This window comes from Paramisgurnus dabryanus, chromosome 11 (assembly GCF_030506205.2).
Source record: "Paramisgurnus dabryanus chromosome 11, PD_genome_1.1, whole genome shotgun sequence".
In the NCBI taxonomy this organism is placed as follows: domain Eukaryota; kingdom Metazoa; phylum Chordata; class Actinopteri; order Cypriniformes; family Cobitidae; genus Paramisgurnus; species Paramisgurnus dabryanus.
Window position 1 is genome coordinate 19,014,739 of NC_133347.1, and position 17,725 is coordinate 19,032,463.

General features: G+C 38.1%; 1 protein-coding gene across 2 annotated transcripts in view; it reads left to right on the forward strand.

The window, feature by feature from the left end:
* The window catches only part of ncs1b (neuronal calcium sensor 1b), a 42,330-nt gene that overhangs the window by 10,321 nt on the left and 14,284 nt on the right, over positions 1 to 17,725 (forward strand). For both annotated transcript variants that reach the window (XM_065272121.2, XM_065272122.2), the window contains exons 3-4: positions 6,529 to 6,553; positions 12,662 to 12,800. In XM_065272121.2, the coding sequence (XP_065128193.1) occupies positions 6,529 to 6,553; positions 12,662 to 12,800 (164 nt within the window). The remainder of the gene's footprint in view (positions 1 to 6,528; positions 6,554 to 12,661; positions 12,801 to 17,725) is intronic.

Here is a 17,725-nt window from a genome sequence, read left to right on the forward strand (position 1 = left end):
CTTCAGGACTTGTGTGGGTATACTGTAGTTTCGTCGTGTTGTTGCTTATAATTCTTTACCAACTTGACATCTGTTGCACGAGGAAACAAATCCCTGCTCAGTTTACAGTACATGGTTGCCCACGTCTTAACCCAGTCAATCAAATACATCGCCTTTATAGCGGTGAGCTGCTCAGGGAGAACAGGAATCAAGTGCAGCTGGATTATTCTAACTGAAAACAAGAATTTCCCCCACATACTGTTTATGTAAAATCCACTACAAGGTGTTTGGGCATAAATATGTGTTGGCAGTGTGTGAACACAACCAACCTACAATGAAAAAAAAATCCACCCACTCCAAGTATTAAATAATGATGTAAATATTAAAAAAAAAAAATATGGTGAACAGTTGATGGTACCCATCCTATTTGTTTTTCCTACTATGGAAGTCAATGCTTACAATCAGCTGTGTGCTTACCATCATTTATCAAAATATCTTCTTTTGTGTTCATCAGAAAAAAAGAAATTCATACATATAGGTGCCCTTTGATTCACAGATTGTAAAAATGTTAGGAAATTATTGATAACGATAAGCTATATGGTGTGTTCTTCCTTTAATACTGTGAATTATAAAACTCCAGATGGTTTCTATAAATAGGCTACAAGAAAAATCTATTTCTAGCAAAGCAATTGCCAGGATACATTTGTGTTGACTATTTTATAGTGCACTTTAAAAAGGATGTGTTGTTTTAACTTCTAGGTTCTAGGTCAACTTCTAGGTTTTAAATTTCTGGTTAATTTTAAACCATTGTTTGGGGAGGCACAGTGGCTATGTGGGTAGTTGCCTTAAAGCTGAGTCAGGAGGCCTTTCTGTGTGGAGTCTTCTTGTTCTCCCTCTGTCAGTGTTGGTTTACTCCAGGTACTACTCAGTTTAAAACTAGATTGGCATTGGAGGTGCCAAATTGTCCTTCCCAAACTTGTGTAGATTAGCTTGTGTTCTTGCCATGAATATAGCAATAGTTGCGGTAAGAGATAAATAAACCATAATTTGGCTTTTGTCCATATCTGGCTCAAGGTGTAGGTTAATTTTATGTTAGATAAAAATAAAATATCTAATGTTTCCCTAGAATGGACATATAACCAAACTTATTCTTCAAGGATTAGTCCATTTTCTTAAAAAGAAAAAAATCCAGATAATTTACTCACCACCATGTCATCCAAAATGTTGATGTCTTTCTTTGTTCAGTCGAGAAGAAATTATGTTTTTTGAGGAAAACATTCCAGGATTTTTCTCATTTTAATGGACTCTAATGGACCCCAACACTTAACAGTTTTAATGCAGTTTAAAATTGCAGTTTCAAAAGACTCCAAATGATCCCAAACGAGGTATAAGGGTCTTATCTAGCGAAACGATTGTCAATATGCACTTTTAAACCACAACTTCTTGTCTTCCTCCAGTCCTGTGATGCGCCAGCGTGACCTCACGTAATAAGTCATCACGTCACGGGGTCACGGATGACCTATAGAAACTACGCCCCAGTGTTTCCAAGTGTGGAGAAAGATTGTTGTTTAAAATGGTCTGCAAATGTGCGTTTTAGATAGATGTCTACACGGGTCCAAAAATTCCTACCCGAACCCGAAGAGACCCGTAAATGTGCTACACTGAACCGACCCGGACCTGTCTGTTATTTTGAAAGCTGGATCCAGAACCGACCGGGAAGACACAGACCCAACCGGCAAATATTCTTAAGCTAAATGTTATTAATAAGTCATTAAACAAATATCGAAAATTAAAGTTTTTGTCTTACCCATAGAAGTTAGCCTCCTCCCACAGTCAGTTCCTGACTGTGATGCACAATCCTCATTGCCAAGGAAGTTCCATCCATGTTATTCCTCTCTTGACGATTTAAATGCTTAATGCTTATTCCAGCTTTAAAAATCCACTTTACAGTCACGGTGATGAATAACGCAGTTTTACATTTGTTGTTTATCGGGTCAACTTGCATAATAATTTATACTGTCTGCCCATTTGGATTATAATAAAGATTGCTTGTGCCAGTGCCATGGCTGCTTTCGTTAGCTTAACTTCTTTGCTATCATATCTGTGCTCTTTGAGCAGAGTCTGCGCGAAAACTTTAGATATAACAGCAAGACAGTCAATTTATAATATTATTATAAAAATAAGAGAAGTCAGTGCAAAACGCGGGATGGCAGAACAAGTCCTGCCTTTTAAGTAAAAGAGCCAATTGTCAAAGGAACAGTCATTGCGTCTCACTGCAGAAGCTCCTGACTGGTAGCCAGAGAAATATAGGGCCCTATAAAATCCGTTTAATTTTTTCCCAAGTTCCGTTTTATTTTTTCCCAAATTCCGTTTTCTCCGTTTAAATTTTTGCAAATTCCATTTTATTCGTTTTAATTTTTGGCAATTATTTTTTTTTACACTTTACTGTTATTTTAGTTATAAAAAGAGTGTGCCTTAATGCATGAGGACGCAACTCTTAGTTTGCATGTGCGAGTAAAGAGAGAGCGGCGCCATGATGCAGATGATTATATTTTAAATGCGAGGGATAGTTAGTTTGCCTCAGCTCGCTTGAAATGCATAAAACTGAACAAATTAGGGATGGGCATAATTAATCGACGATCGATAATTGATTGTTAAGAATTTCGTCGATCACATTAATTTGTTATCAATTAATTGAATGAATTTTTTTTATCTAACTCCTGTTTCACAAATACTGCGTATGCAGTGCGCTTGCGTATGTGTGCGGCGAATCCGTCAAGCACCCGTTGCAGTGCGCTGCTGACCGCTTATTCATATAAAACGTTCATGTGATTGACACTTTCTGTGAACACTTTTCCGCATAAACAATAGAACAAAGCATCATTTTTTTTCACAAAACAAAATATTTTAGATATTATTTGACAGACTAGTAAGTGTGGATTAAAGGTGCTCTAAGCGAATTGAAGCGTTTTAGACCATAAAACATTTTTTGTTACATACCGGAAACATCTCCTCACTATCTGCTTGCTGCCTGTCCGCTGATCAAACTGTAAAAAAACGCGATCTCTGTAGACAGCCCCGGCTTCACAAACGGCAATATCAACAAATGGCCAAACCTACAAACAGAAACCATAACAAAGTGTTCCAGCCAATAAACGACAAGAAGGATTTGGGGGTGGGGGTTGGGCGCGTTCATGAAAGCACGGAAGGGAGGGGGAGGGGGAGGAGGTAGCTACGCTCTGTCTGTTTGAAAACAGTTCAAACATCAACAGGAAGTGACGTCGCACATTATTCGCTTAGAGCGCCTTTAAGGATGTTTAAAATCTCTAGCCTGGTGGTCAGGATCTGAATGGATCAAATCAGCAGTTTTGCAATTCTTTATTTATCTCCACATATATCATAAATAAAAATAAGCAGAGTAACTTTGCAAGTCTACCCTTCCACATTATATATTTCCTATGTATATGATTTCCAAATAATAAACGAGAGTATTCAACGACAAAAAGCGTCTCATATGGAAATAAATCCTCACAATATTATTATTTCTCAAAACTTTATGACAAAAATAAGCAACTGTATGAATTCAAAGACGCACACATTATTCTGCATATATTTGAATATTATACAAAAGTATTCATATAACGGCACGTTTCATATGGCAAATAAATATCCTCACATTAACATAACAGCATAATGAAATGAATAAACAGACAATGAAACAGGATTGAAATATAAATTGTATTATTATTACCGGAAAAAAGCAATATTGCTAAAATAATCTCTGAGGTAAATGCGTCAAAAACGCTGTTACCCGCACAATAAGTCTAAATGAGCAATTAAAGTGAAAAAAGCATTATTAGGCCATGTCTCAAAACTTTATATGACAAAATATATTTAAAAGAAATGTATACTTACAGTTATTCAAAGATGCACACATTATTCCATATTACTCCCGTTTATGAGTACGTTTGTCTCTGGCCTCGCTCTGTTATGTAATAGATTGACAGGTGCGCATCTCCGTCTTTCAAACATATATAATTTTGTAATTACTACCTTAGGAAAATTAGCCATGATTTTATCATTGTGAAAATGTTTTTTTTTTTTTTTTTGCAGATTAAAACGAATTATATTTCCGCAATTTTACAACAAATACCATGGTTATGGTATATTGTGGAGTTGGAGACCATAGTAAATTTGTGTCTACTGTTGTTTTACAACAAATAAAAACTAAAAGACTATGTTAGTATAATTAAACAATGGTGAATGGGGCTCACAAAACGCACGCTGTTTCACACATACTCTGTATGCGGAATAAGCCAAGTTAGTGCTGAGGTACCTGTGCATCCCGGTCAGTCTCCTCGGAGCGGGTGTTTTCGGCGGCGGCTGGACTGACGGTCACCATGGGTTGCGGGCGCGTCTGACCCCAAAACATGCTTTTATTTCTCAAAAAAATCAGTAGACTGGTGCAGAAGTTTTATGCCAGTTACTTAAGTTAGTTATTTTTCACGAGGCTTTAAGTAGCCTAATTTGTTAATGTTATGAAGGCTAATATCTTGCACTTTCTTCTGGCTTGAATAATTTTGAGTTACATTTTGACAAAACCTTTCAGATCTAAGTATTATGTTTTTTGTTTAATTTAATGTTAAACATGAATCTGTTTTTTTTTTTTTTTTTTGGAACTAATGAGGTCTCTGTTTAAGAACGGTGGCTCGCAGCTGCAGTTTCCGCTGCTTTAGAGCACCGCACATGCACGCAAATATATGTTTGAAACATAGTTTAACTGTCTGCCACAAGTTGATCTTGTAATAAAGGTCTCATCGAGGAAAAACACGCTGTATATTTGTATTCATTGCATCTTTAAAGTATAAAAGTTAAATAACACATTTTATTATAAAAATATTAATGATTAATCGATAGTCGATCGTTAATTCTCCCGACGATCGACAAAGAAAACTTAATCGAATGCCCATCCCTAGAACAAATACATGAGGATTTGTGTTCGGACTTCGGACAGATGCGAGAGCGCGTGCACGTGAGAGAGGTACAGTGAGACAGACGTGTATAAGAGAGTGCATGTATCTTTGCGCTCACAGTGAACAGAATGTTGACAAAACTTACAAAATAACAGTTCTCTGTTCACATAAAAGTCATGTGGAAACTGCTAGGAACTGAGTGCTTAGCGTAGAATTTCTTAATTTTTTCGCTGACGAAAGCAGAGTCGTGGAGAGCCACTTCACCATGGTTTCAGTGTTTTGGAGGGGGTCTGAAACGGCGGGAGGGGGTGTGTCGCCCAGATTTACTTACGTTCTGCATTTCCCCCAGACATACGTTCGTTTCCCACACAAAAACATAATTTTATTCAAATTATGTAAAAGTCCGCGAAATTCAGCGTTAATACTAGATTCCGTGTTAATTTGCCAATTCCGCCATTCCGTCCGCGATTCCGTAATCACGGAAATTATAGGGCCCTAGAAATACAAGAGCACATGCGTGTTAGCTGCCTGGTTGAAGCAACCAAATATAAACTTTTTAAAGCAATTTGAGCATCATAGAACAAATGTATGCGACAGTTCATTTAAGTTTTTGTTGCTGTTTTTGAAATATTTTATTTAAATGTGAGTGTGTGTTCTCCGAGTCCAATCGACTCGGGTATTACCAACAATGTTAAACAGACCCGGGACCCGAAGTAATAAATTGAGACCCGACCCGTACACGGCTGTTTTTTAAAAATATATCCCGGGTCTTCGGGTCTTCCTTGTAACACGTAACACGTGACCTTTCTACGTCATAACGCAATTCTGTGACGTTGCGCTGGCGACAAACCCTTATGACAAACCCTTATGCCTTGTTTGGGTTTGTTTAGAGTCCTTTGAAACTGCAATTTTTAACTGCATTAAAACTGTTAAGTGTTGGTTAAAGTCCATTAAAATGAGAAAAATCCTGGAATGTTTTCCTCAATAAACATAATTTCTTCTCGACTGAACAAAGAAAGACATCAACATTTTGGATGACATGGTGGTGAGTAAATTATCTGGATTTTTTTTAAGAAAATGGACTAATCCTTTAAGGTTGTTGTTCTCATAATATTGAGTGAAAAAACCATGTGCTTTTGTGTTGCATAATTCATGTGTTACTGTTGTGTAGAAACTTACCATACAGTTTTATTTTTCTGGCTCACACAGTACGTCTCTTCACTGACCCTATCTCTCTTTATAGTGTTTATTGCAACCCTTATTATTTCTTACTGAAGCAAATGGCCACTTATTATTGCAAAGTGAGTGTTTTTAATTTCCTGAGTTCAGTGGTTAACTGTCTAGGCTGGGAGTTAAGTGGCTGTAGGTTCAAACTCTTTTCATCTAAATCTATTCTGCAGATAGAAGTGTCAGCTAAGTGATGAATGTTATTTTCGAGAGGCAGGCTGAATAAAAACTTACACTCGATCTCTGCTAATAATGTAGCACATGTTTGTCTAGGAAATGTTTTTTTTTTGCATTGTGTTTTGTATATTAAGTTCATTTAATGACTTGTTTCCTTGTTTTCTTCCTACAGTTACAGAAAAAGAAGTACAGCAATGGTAAGTGTCCTGGCAGTCTGTCTATCTACTACTTTCATGTCTGTGTCCTGTGATTTTATTTTTTTACCCATCCTCCTCTTTGCTTTTCTCTTTGTGTTGTCACACTGTGTAGCATGTTTTTATACCTCCATCTGTTTCGGCCACTCAACACAGCAGTCTTTCCTCTCATTTTTTTGTGATTGTGCTTCCCTGCGGGAAAAAAATCTCAGTTTTTACCCTTGAAACACACATTTGACAGTTATGTTATAGTCTAGCTCTCCATTCACTGCTATTACCTTGTTCCCAAATGTCAGCTAGCAGAAGTGACTATAAAATACATGAAAACTGTTCATATAATAAGACTGATTCTTTTAAAAGCCATTCAGTGTGTTTATAAAACATGGTGAAATAAGATGGTCACTCTATTGTAATTATAAATAGAATAGTTTATCCAAAAGAAAATGTACTCACACTCATATTTTTGAAATCTGAAATCTTTATGACTTTGTCACCTGTAAGGATTTTTTATAACTGTATATATCAAAACAACTTTTTGAATACATTCTTAGAATAAATATTAAAAGTGACCACAGTTAATTTTTTGTTGAATTGTTGCTTAGAATTTAAACTTGTCATACCGTAGATGGCGGTGTTAAGTCTGTAAAGTTTTAAGTGGCTATCATCTGGGTAGTATCATGTAAAATTATCAATTTATTATGTTCTTACATCTGGGGAATCATCTGTTATTAAAACAATGTAAGCTCAAGTAGAACAGCAGCAATTATTTATGTTTCAAACAGAGATGGCAAAAGTTATGGATTGCAGCTTTAAATGACCTCAAGAGTTCATCACTATGTTGTTTTCCTGTCTCTTAGATAAATGTATACCAACAGAACAGCTAAGATGCTTCACTATAGTCTGGTGCCAGTATAGTTTGGCAGACCTTGTTGAACCCTGGTCTATCACAGAGTCTGATAAGTGGCACCTTTGTGGGTAGTCCAAGGTCAGTCCAGCACTGACACTGTCTGTCCCTGGGCGCTTGCCAGGCTATATTGTTGATTTATTTCTGCTGTTGCTTGAAGACACTAAACCTGATAGAGGATGTTAATGTGGAGATGCAGTGCGACATGAGCTAGGTGTATTTTGGGTAACTAAACAGAATTTTCTGAATGTGAACAAAAATAAAAAGTAAACATTTTTGAATGTACAGTACTGTACGCTGTTCAGAGTTTATTTCGTCAATTATTCCTTACATATAGTGGTATAATGTAGTAGTATATTAGATAGTGGTAAAAGACAGAATGTTATTGCACTAAAATGAAATGAAACTGAAATGGCCATGTTTCTCCCTGCTCTCAAACTGAATTAGAGAACGATTACATTAGCCTGACAAAATGCATTCCCATTGGTATAGGCTACAATATTCCGTGTCCTCTTATCCTGGACCCAGACATTCTGTCGCTGGTAATTTATTTCCATCTCTACTAAAATCCTCAGCATTGACCAGGGGTTTGATTCGCTATATGCATATAAATGACCATTTTAATATGGACTGATGTGCATTGATCAGCTACTTTGTATTGCGAGCTTAAAGTTTGAATTAATGACCGTGCATAGGTTAACCAATAGCTTGGGGAGCAACAGTTAAACAGAGGGGCAATTCATTTAGTCATTTGTCTTTGCCTGCAGGAGCTGAAGGACTTGTGTGTGCTGGCCATCACAATGAACATTTTTTAATGTATTCAGTTTACTGCATATATCTACCAAAGGGCCATTGAATAGCTGGCACAGTTGAAAAGCCGTAGGATGGCAAAGCTTTTGTCAGTGGCCTTGCTAAACAAAACAAACAAACAAACAAAGCATAACACACTTAGACATGCAAATGTAGATTTAAACTTTGTTAGACAGGTTGTTTGCATGAGTGGTGCCCAAACCATAACCTGTTTTAATAAGGTTATTAATATTATATGTAACAAAAAATTATATATATATAAATATATAAAAAAGGTGCACTATATAATTGTATTTGATTACATGATTTACTCACCCTCAAGCAGTCAGAGATAAATATGTCCATCGTCTTTCAGACAAATAATTTTTTTTTAGTTATTTTAGTAATTTTTTTGCTCTTCCAAGGTTTATAATGGTAGAAAAAGCATTAATCCTCACAGAAGTAACCCACATGGCTCCAAGGGGTCAATAAAGGTCTTCTGTGTGTAACTGATGCGATTTTGTAAGAAAAATGTCAATATTTAAATCTTTATAATTGGTAATAATTAGCTTCTTGTAACAACGCCATCTTGGACTCGCTTTAATAATGCCTATTGATGTGCAAGATCGCACATCGCAAACGATTTTGTGTTTTTATTTTTTATAAAAAAAATTCTTTGCATGCTTGTTTATCATTTATGATATATTTTTTCCATTTCATCTGGTAATGAGGAGGTTCCTGACACAAAATGCATAGTACTTAGTATAGTATTTCACTTTATTTTTTATGACTCAACTTGTATAATTAAATGTTCTGATTTCTTTGTATGAATTCAATATTTGGCTTGACTGCTACATCTGGTGGAAATTTTGTGTCAATAGCCCACTTATAAATCCTCTAACTGATAAAAATGCTGATGTGTCAAATACTTATTTTCCCCGCTGTACTTACCCCAAAGTAAATGATAACTCAAGTTATTGTCTCCAATTTAAATCTCTTTGCTTGGACTACAACAAACATACGGATTGTAGGCAACAGATTACTTCCTGGGATTGGTGATGTAGACAAGACCGACATTATCATAATTCCCCCCGCTTCGGACTTCCAGCCTTGTATTTTAACTCCGGTCAGCATTGCATTGTGAGTGAATCTTTCAAACATGTTAAGGAGCGTCACATTTCTGGCTGACATCAGAGTTATTCAGGGCAATCAAAACGTACAGATAAGCTGGCCAATCAGGGACACAGAGCTTTCAAAATCCATGTGTTTCAGGAAGAGAGTGAAATCTGGAGCTACAAAAATGTACGGTATGTGTAAAATAATGTGTTTTTTAAACCATAAACCACACAAACACATTGTATTATTTTATTATACCAAATACACAAAATAACATTGTTTTTAAGCAATTAAATAATGCACTTTAAATAAAAGAAGTGGGCAGAATTTTATAATTACAGGGTGCTGTGTACACACACAGGCGACACACAATTATGTTTAAACAAAAATGTGAATTTCTCAAATTAGGTGAACTTTAAGGGTGCTTTTACACAACAATTATGTACTAAAAATTTAAATTTAGCATCTTACTCATACCGACAACAATGTTGTTAAAACTATCCCTTTTTACACATCCACAAAAAAAAAAAAACTGTGTAATGTATGTATATGCATAAGGTTACCGCTTTCAAGAATCCAAGTTTTTGCCGTTTACATGGAGACCTTAAAACTTGTACTTTAAAACCATTTCCAAACATTGCCATTTTTAGGTCCCCAAAATGCTTGTGTCATCTGGCCCTTAAGAACCAAATAAGTGTAGAAGTGGTGACTATTAAATGAGCCAGCAGCAGAAAAATTGTGGAATGGCTCAGGATTTGGGAAGAAATGGTGTGTAATTGGTGATCTTGTCTTTGCTGCCGATGCATCTGAGATTCACTCTGACTAGACTGACAGTGTTTGTTGACATCATAGGAGAGGAATATGGGACTTGTATAGACACTTTAAAAGTGTATAATTAGATACCAGGCCGACAGCTTTTGAGCAATCAAAGCTTTGCCTTTTGGATGCTGTGATGTAAGATGTGAACATTTCATCATAACTTTAATCAAAGATGTTTAAATTTGTTTCCCATTGACATGAATATAAAAACGTCTTGTTTTTTCACATCGTATTTAAACTCTAAGTGCTTTGCATTTTTCTTTTCAAAGCACAGCAGGCGTTACTTTGACAACAGCGGCTTCCTCAGATTAAGCCGAAATTAAGTCAGATTGGTTGAAAATGAAATTTGGATACCCTTATCGTTTGCTTCATGCTCGCTCAGTGCATGGCCTAATCCCATGCATATGATGGTCCTATTATCTGTGTATGTGAGAGACGTTCCCCAAAACAGTCAAATGTAATCTGTAATCCTGATATAGCTAACACATCCTTGACTGTTTTTTAGGAAATTGCTTATGATTTACTTGTATAATGTTATTTGATTTTCATATTACTATTCATAAGTTAGGATGATAACATTTCCCCTACTTTTGTTTCTGTGTCTGTGTGTTTAAGTTGATGTGTTGAGACAAAAAAGACTCTTCAGGGCCTTAGTGACACGGTGCAACACTCTCCTTCCTAACAAACACCATGCACCTACAAGCTCCTTTTCCAATAAATGAATCAGGCATGATTCATACTTACATAGAACATTTTTTTCCTTTCTTTTTATTTCTTCTTCCTGTGTCAGCTTTAAAAATAGCTCAATTGATTTGTGAATCATCAGCTTTCTTGTCTGAGTGTTTTTCTTCTTACCAGTATGGTGTAATGGGGCAGTTGTTGAGACATTACACAGTTGGCATTGCTCTGCATGCTGCCAGAGGAATGGCGTCATAAAGCCACAGGAGGTTATACAAACCCTCTGCAGGTTACTTGGATTGTGTGCGTGTTTGTGTTGCAGATAATATCTGTGAGGGGGAAAAAATAAATGCTTTTATGTTAAAAATTTAAGTTTAGAGTTTCTTAAGCTATAATAAGGTGTTTGTAGGCTGATTTCCAAAATCAAAATATTGTTCTGCTTGTTTTGTGCATCCCCCTTCAGCCCAACACAGTAACATTAGCTCAAGCAATTTGGAGGCGGGAATCAGTCCGAGAACCGTACCATACCCGGGCACATTTGACCCCCAAAGAATGGTTCGTTTGGTTAGTGTGATCGCTCCATATCGTTCCAGGGTGTCCGTATACCCTGGTATGCTTTCCGGAGGTGGTCTCTGCTATGGTTCATTAGTAGTGCCTGTATAAGTTAACAAAAAAAAAAACAATTCTGCAATTCTGTTCAGTGACTTCTGAAATTCAACCTTTAGCTTTAAGAACAAAATATCTGTATTCTACTATACCTAATCTGTATTACTTTCTTTATTCTCTGCATTAAATGTTGATTTTAAGTGGCTTATAATGATTTGAAAATCTGAGTGGAAGTAGTTTCTGATATTTGCTATTTACCCTGCCTCCTCACATTACAGTGACCTTATTTTATTGGGGTACACAAACATCCCAATAAAACCTAGCACCTAGTTTTATTCCTGCCCCTAGTGCAAGCATATGTCCCTTAAGAAGGCAGTTTCCTGTGCTTTATGAGGAAAGAGGGAGAAAGAGAGGTAAACATATAGGTTGAAAGAAGGAATATGTTGCCAAACTCTTTAGGGAATCAGATTAATCTGATTCTTTATGAATCACAGAATCATTTCTGTTTGACTGACATGGTTACTATATGAACATTCAGTAAATGGGAACACCACATGGGTTTTGAATGACATAAGAGTGCATAAATAATGACAGATTATGGGTGAACTATTTTTTTAAGAGTCACATTACACCACCTAACATCATGAATTCATTATGTGGTAGACAAAAGCCGCACTAACATTCTGCTCCAATAAACGTATTATTTTAATGCACCGCTGAAAATTACAGCTTGATTGAAAGGCGAGCATTTACGGTAGCAAACCATTTAAAAAATCCCAAAGTCCCCATTCCTTACCTTCCCTGTCTTCACTGTCTTCAAAGTTTCATGTGGTTGCCAGTTTAGTTCTTCTGTTGACAAGAGAGGGAATGTCAAGCATGTCACAGTGCAGTAGACACATCAATCTTACTACTTTCAGTTTCATTCTTGATTATTCAAATTTAAATATTAAATAGCTATGTTACTGTATTCGTCCATTCGTTGCAGGGTACTGTATAAGAAGCTGACAGATTTAGCTATGAATAATTTCTACAAGTTGAAAGGAGAAAAGACTTCAGAGATCTTGTGTAGCAGCATGTGCATTACAAGAAAATAAGCCTGTTTGGTTAGCATGGAAATGGGTCGACTGCTATATTGATAAAATACAATAGCAAATTTCCATCAATCTGTAAATTATATGCTTTCATTCTTCTTTTTTTAGGTATAAGGGCTTCATAAAAGATTGTCCAAGTGGTCAGCTTGATGCTGCAGGTTTCCAGAAGATCTACAAGCAGTTCTTCCCCTTTGGCGATCCCACCAAATTCGCTTCGTTTGTCTTCAATGTTTTTGATGAGAACAAGGTAAAACGCACGCCACTGTAAGGATTTTAGGTATTAGATTTACCTCAGATAAAAACACACTCACTAATGTAATTAGTGTAAAGTACTGTACTTTCATGATATATTATTTTTGGGAAAGTGTGCTTTAGTACTATTTAATTTGGAAAGTAGTTTAATTCCAAGTTTGGCTAGGTATGTTTGGACACATGTCTGACACAGGGGCTGTTTACACTTGGTATTAAGATGTGTTTTCATCGATCGGATCACAAGTGGATGAGAGAGACACATTACGTTTACACCTGGTATTTAAATCCGTCTCTTTTGTCCACTTTCGACCGCTTCTGTCCTGAATACTGTGAGGGGGTGGTCCGTGAGACGGTGGGCGAGTCTCTCTGCTGTCACTAAAAGGCGAGCGGGAGTAATTATGAGTTTATATGGACGCAAACTAATATTATGTCGGAGTCTGCTGCTTGTTTAGCAAGTATACATGCTGGACAGTGTTTTGTACGTTTATATGTTGGAGCTTTCTCTGAATTTTCAGCGCAATTGATGAAATAGGATTGTGCAACTTTCACACACTTTCAAAACGAAACTACGGGGATCAGCCGCTTTAGTTTTATCAATCAGAGGCTAAAAATAGCGCTGTTTACCGAATGTTCACGCCAGAAGTAAAAAAAAGACGTAAAACTTGTGTTTAATACCTCAGATTAGATAAATGGGCGGAGAGAAGGCGGTCGCTTGTGGCTGTTCGAACACATTCAACCACATTTGCGTTCCGCAACTCCAAAGCGATCCGATTGAAAGTGGTTTCGACTACCTCTGGATGTGGTTGAAAGTGGTTGAAAGTGGACGCGTTCAAAACGTTTTGAACACCGTTTACACCTGGCATTAACGTCGTCCACTTGTGATCCGATCGACGAAAACGCATGTTAATGCCAAGTGTAAACAGCCTCACAGTATCCATGTGTTTGTGTAGATCTATGTGTTCTTTGCCTAAAATGTGTTCTTAATGTCCTGGATTCTATGGTTTCAATTAAGAATAGATCAAAGGAAAAACATAAGACCTTCATTATCAAAAACTCTTTTTAGCTGTATGGACCCATAAAGAACCTTTAGGGGTTAATGCTATTTCATGCATTCTGACTTATTAACACTGTTTAAAAGTTGGATTCCTCATGCTAAACAGAGTGTCAAGAAAGTTGGACGTATGACAGAGTTTTTCTGTGTCGATTCGACTTCGCCAGAGTTTGTACAAGTTTCGGAAAGTTTTTTAAACATGAAAGATTCATACGAAACAATCTTGCTTTAAAAGGAATAGCGTGCACACACACACACACACACACACACACACACACACCGGCACACACACACACACACACACACACACACACACACACACACACACACACACACACACACACACACACACCAACCAAGAGCTGACACCAAATTAACATCACCAAAGCAGTGTGTTGTTGTTTTTGAGGGAATTTTAAGCTTGTTTAGCTTCCCAATGATCCCAACATTATGGAAACAATGGATATAGGTTGTCTGGGACACAGCGGAGTTGTACAGGTGTGTTTGTTTAACGCTGGATTTTTGAAACCGGGCGATCCCAAACAGGTCATGAGTCCCTGGTAGTAAAACTGCTTTAAAGGTGACATAGAATGATTGAACGGAGTATTTATTCTTGTTCTGTGATGTGACATGTAGACAAAAAAAATTTTGTTTGGGTCTGTAATGCTTTAGAAGCTTCCTAAAAACCTCTCTCTGATAGCTCTATTAGGGTGGGGGATTTTAAACAAGTGGTTTTGCACCTATTCGGCTCCCCCTACTGGCTTAACTTGCAATCTCATTACTGATTGGCTGACTTTGCTGCCTGTAGAGCTTTCCACCAGGTGTTACTACTGTTTATATTTTTACTGTATATTATAAGTGGAAGATGTTATTTTATGTTCTTGTGCATTTTAAGAAATAAGTATTTTTACTATTCTAATTTGAATGTGGGGATATTTATGTTATATTTAATATATAACTTTACTAGGTTACAGGTATGTGTGATAATTATGTACCTGTATTTGCATAATTAGTTAATGCGCAGGCGCACCGTTAGTTTCAGTTTCGTTTGGTTTTAGTCAGGACTGGTACGCTTGCCGGTGAGTGTCTGTAAATTGGCATTACTAATAATTAACGTTAAAAAGTTAATATCTAGTGATTGTGTAATTGCATTAGTTTATTGTGGTTTTTGTTTTGTGTTTTGTTTTAGGTTTACAACCTAGCACCTAGCTCCTAGCTCCTAGCAATAAGTGATTGTCACATGAGTGTATGTGAAATAAAAAATCAAAATGGCTTGAGTTGTATCCGCCGTGCTTGTCCTGAAACCCTTCCAGTGGGAAGTTTATTAAGCTATAGTGGGTAGTTCAATAAAAAACTGGACAGTTGTAAACCGCCGTCGGAGCCGTGCTGGATAATTCACGGAGACCGAGCGGGAAAAAGCCATAGTTGACGTCCGACGCGGGAACGGAGACCCGTGTTCTGAGGTAAAAGCGGTCATTAACAAACCACTACAACGGAGGAGCCGATGCTAAGAGCTAACGGGGCCGTTAAAGGGGTGAATAACTTCTACAACCGTGAGTAAGACTGTGTGCATAATAATAACCGCGGGGAAAACAGCGCGGATATCAGCCGTAACAGCGGAGTCGAATCTTTTGTGGCGATGCTTTCTGAACGAGTCATTTGAGTCGATTCCTCTAAACGATTCATTTGAACGATTCATTTACGTAAAAGTGATTTTAGTGAATCTGATCACCGGGAAAAGAGGCAGACATGGCAGATGACAAACCATATTTGGAGACTTTAAAGCAGAAACGCTCAAATGCACAACGTGTCTTTACAACAAGAATAAACCGCCTTGAAGTTAGTGCTGGACGTTTACGTGAAATTGAGTTGTCAAGTGAGTTAACAAAATTGAAGGATGATTATGACAAACTCCTTGATGTCAGTAATGAGTATATTGATGCACAAAGCCAAATAGATGCTACATGTGAAGATAAGGAGTTGCAGGATGCTCTGGAGAAAAGAGACGCCTTTGAGCAAAAATTCCTTAAAATGGAGAGCAAGATTATGGAAATGCTGTGGTCTAAGTATGCAGAGCCAGACATAGACGCTCTTGTAACACAGTTTAAATCTGCTTTTAATCGAGCTGAGGCGCTTGGCACAAGTAAAGTGCCATGGATGCAGCAAAGGGTCGAAAGTGGCAAGCTGGATAGGAAACTCCATGAACTCAGGGAGGCTGTGTACACTTGGAGAGATTATCGTCCACATGGAAGAGAAAAATGGATGCTCTTTTTATCATTGAGAGAGGATAAAGAGCAACTTATGGATGGGTGGACATACAGCCACGAGGATGAGGTTATGAAGAGGGACAGTACAAAACTAAAAGGCGATGGTGACGGTGACAGCAGTGAGGAGGCAGAGGATGAAAATGAGAAAGGCGATAACACGGTCGATGGGCATGTCGTAGCAGATACCGACGGCCTTAAAACTGCAGATAGCATCACCTTTACTCAACCAGCAACCCTTGCTATTGCTACTCTACCTGTGAACAGTAATCCTGCTGTTGTGAATCTGCCCGCTGAAGGGCTGGGAACTGTATATGTTACAAGCCCTCCTTCATTCATGTCCACGGACAGAGCAAGCATCTCTACCTGTGCTGCCCAAGGTTATACAGTCACTAGTCAATCTGAGAGCAGGTATGACACAGCTACCACACACAAAGCCCCCCTGCCTATTCTGCAGTCAAGAAGGTCTGATAGTGGACTTGGTGTTAGTTTCGCCCTACCTCCAACTCTTGCCAGCACTCCACAATTGTTGAACGATCGTGCTACTCCGCCTGTCGATCTCAGCATGGGACAAAGCAGGAACATACCATACAGCAGCCCTGGTTCTTACGCTGGTTGGGATAACAGCTCTCAGTGGGCCCGACCAAGAATAAAGCTTACACCCATAAGCTTACCTAAGTTCTCCGGGGACAGGAGAGGTTATTGGCGTTGGAAGGCTGAATGGGAAAGTATCCAGGCGCAAGCGGAACCTACAGGGTCAAGGGAATGCAAGAAACTTCACTTACTGGAGAGTATAAGTGAGTCTGTGAAAAATGAACTCAGGCTGTTGCGCTGCAGAGATGCGAACGATATCTTCAGAGAATTGGAGAACCTTTATGGTGACAAGGCACAAACGGCCGTAGAGATCGTGTTGGAGCTTCAATCACGACCTGCTGTTAAGAACTATCAACCACGAGAAACATTAGAGTTGATCCTAGCAGTGGAGAGGGCAGTGATGGACCTCTCAGACCTGGGGTGCGAAGACGCTGTACGGAATCAACTGGTGATTCGGTCTTTGGAGAGCAAACTCCCTGATGTTATGAAAAGAGAGTGGCTTATGTGTGTGGGAAATCCTGCGAACGATGTCCATCCTGGAAACCGCTTTGACAGGCTCTTAATGTTCCTGGAAGACTAAAAATCGTTGCTCATGAGGTTGGAGCAGTTGCTGCCCAGCAAACCATGGCCTGCTAATGCTCCTGAGAGATCAAGCCACAGAGAGAAACCAGGTGACAGATGGAAAGAGAAGAAGTCGTTCACTAAGACTACAGCAAGTGAAGTCAAGAGAGACTCCAAGCAGTTACCCTGTGCTGTGTGTGGTGATGGAGATCACGGGGGTAAACTGTTTCGTTGTAAAACTTTCAGAAAAGCCAATCTGTCAGAGAAGAAAGCTCAAGTGAAAAAGGTAAAAGCATGTACAAAGTGCTTGGATGTTCATGGAGTTGAGAGTGACTGCACTTCAAAGTTTCTCTGTCGAAAGGAAGAGTGTAAGAAAGGTGACACTCTAGCGGACCACCACTATTTCCTTTGCCCTAAGGCATCGACAAAGAAGGACACTGCTAGAAGAGA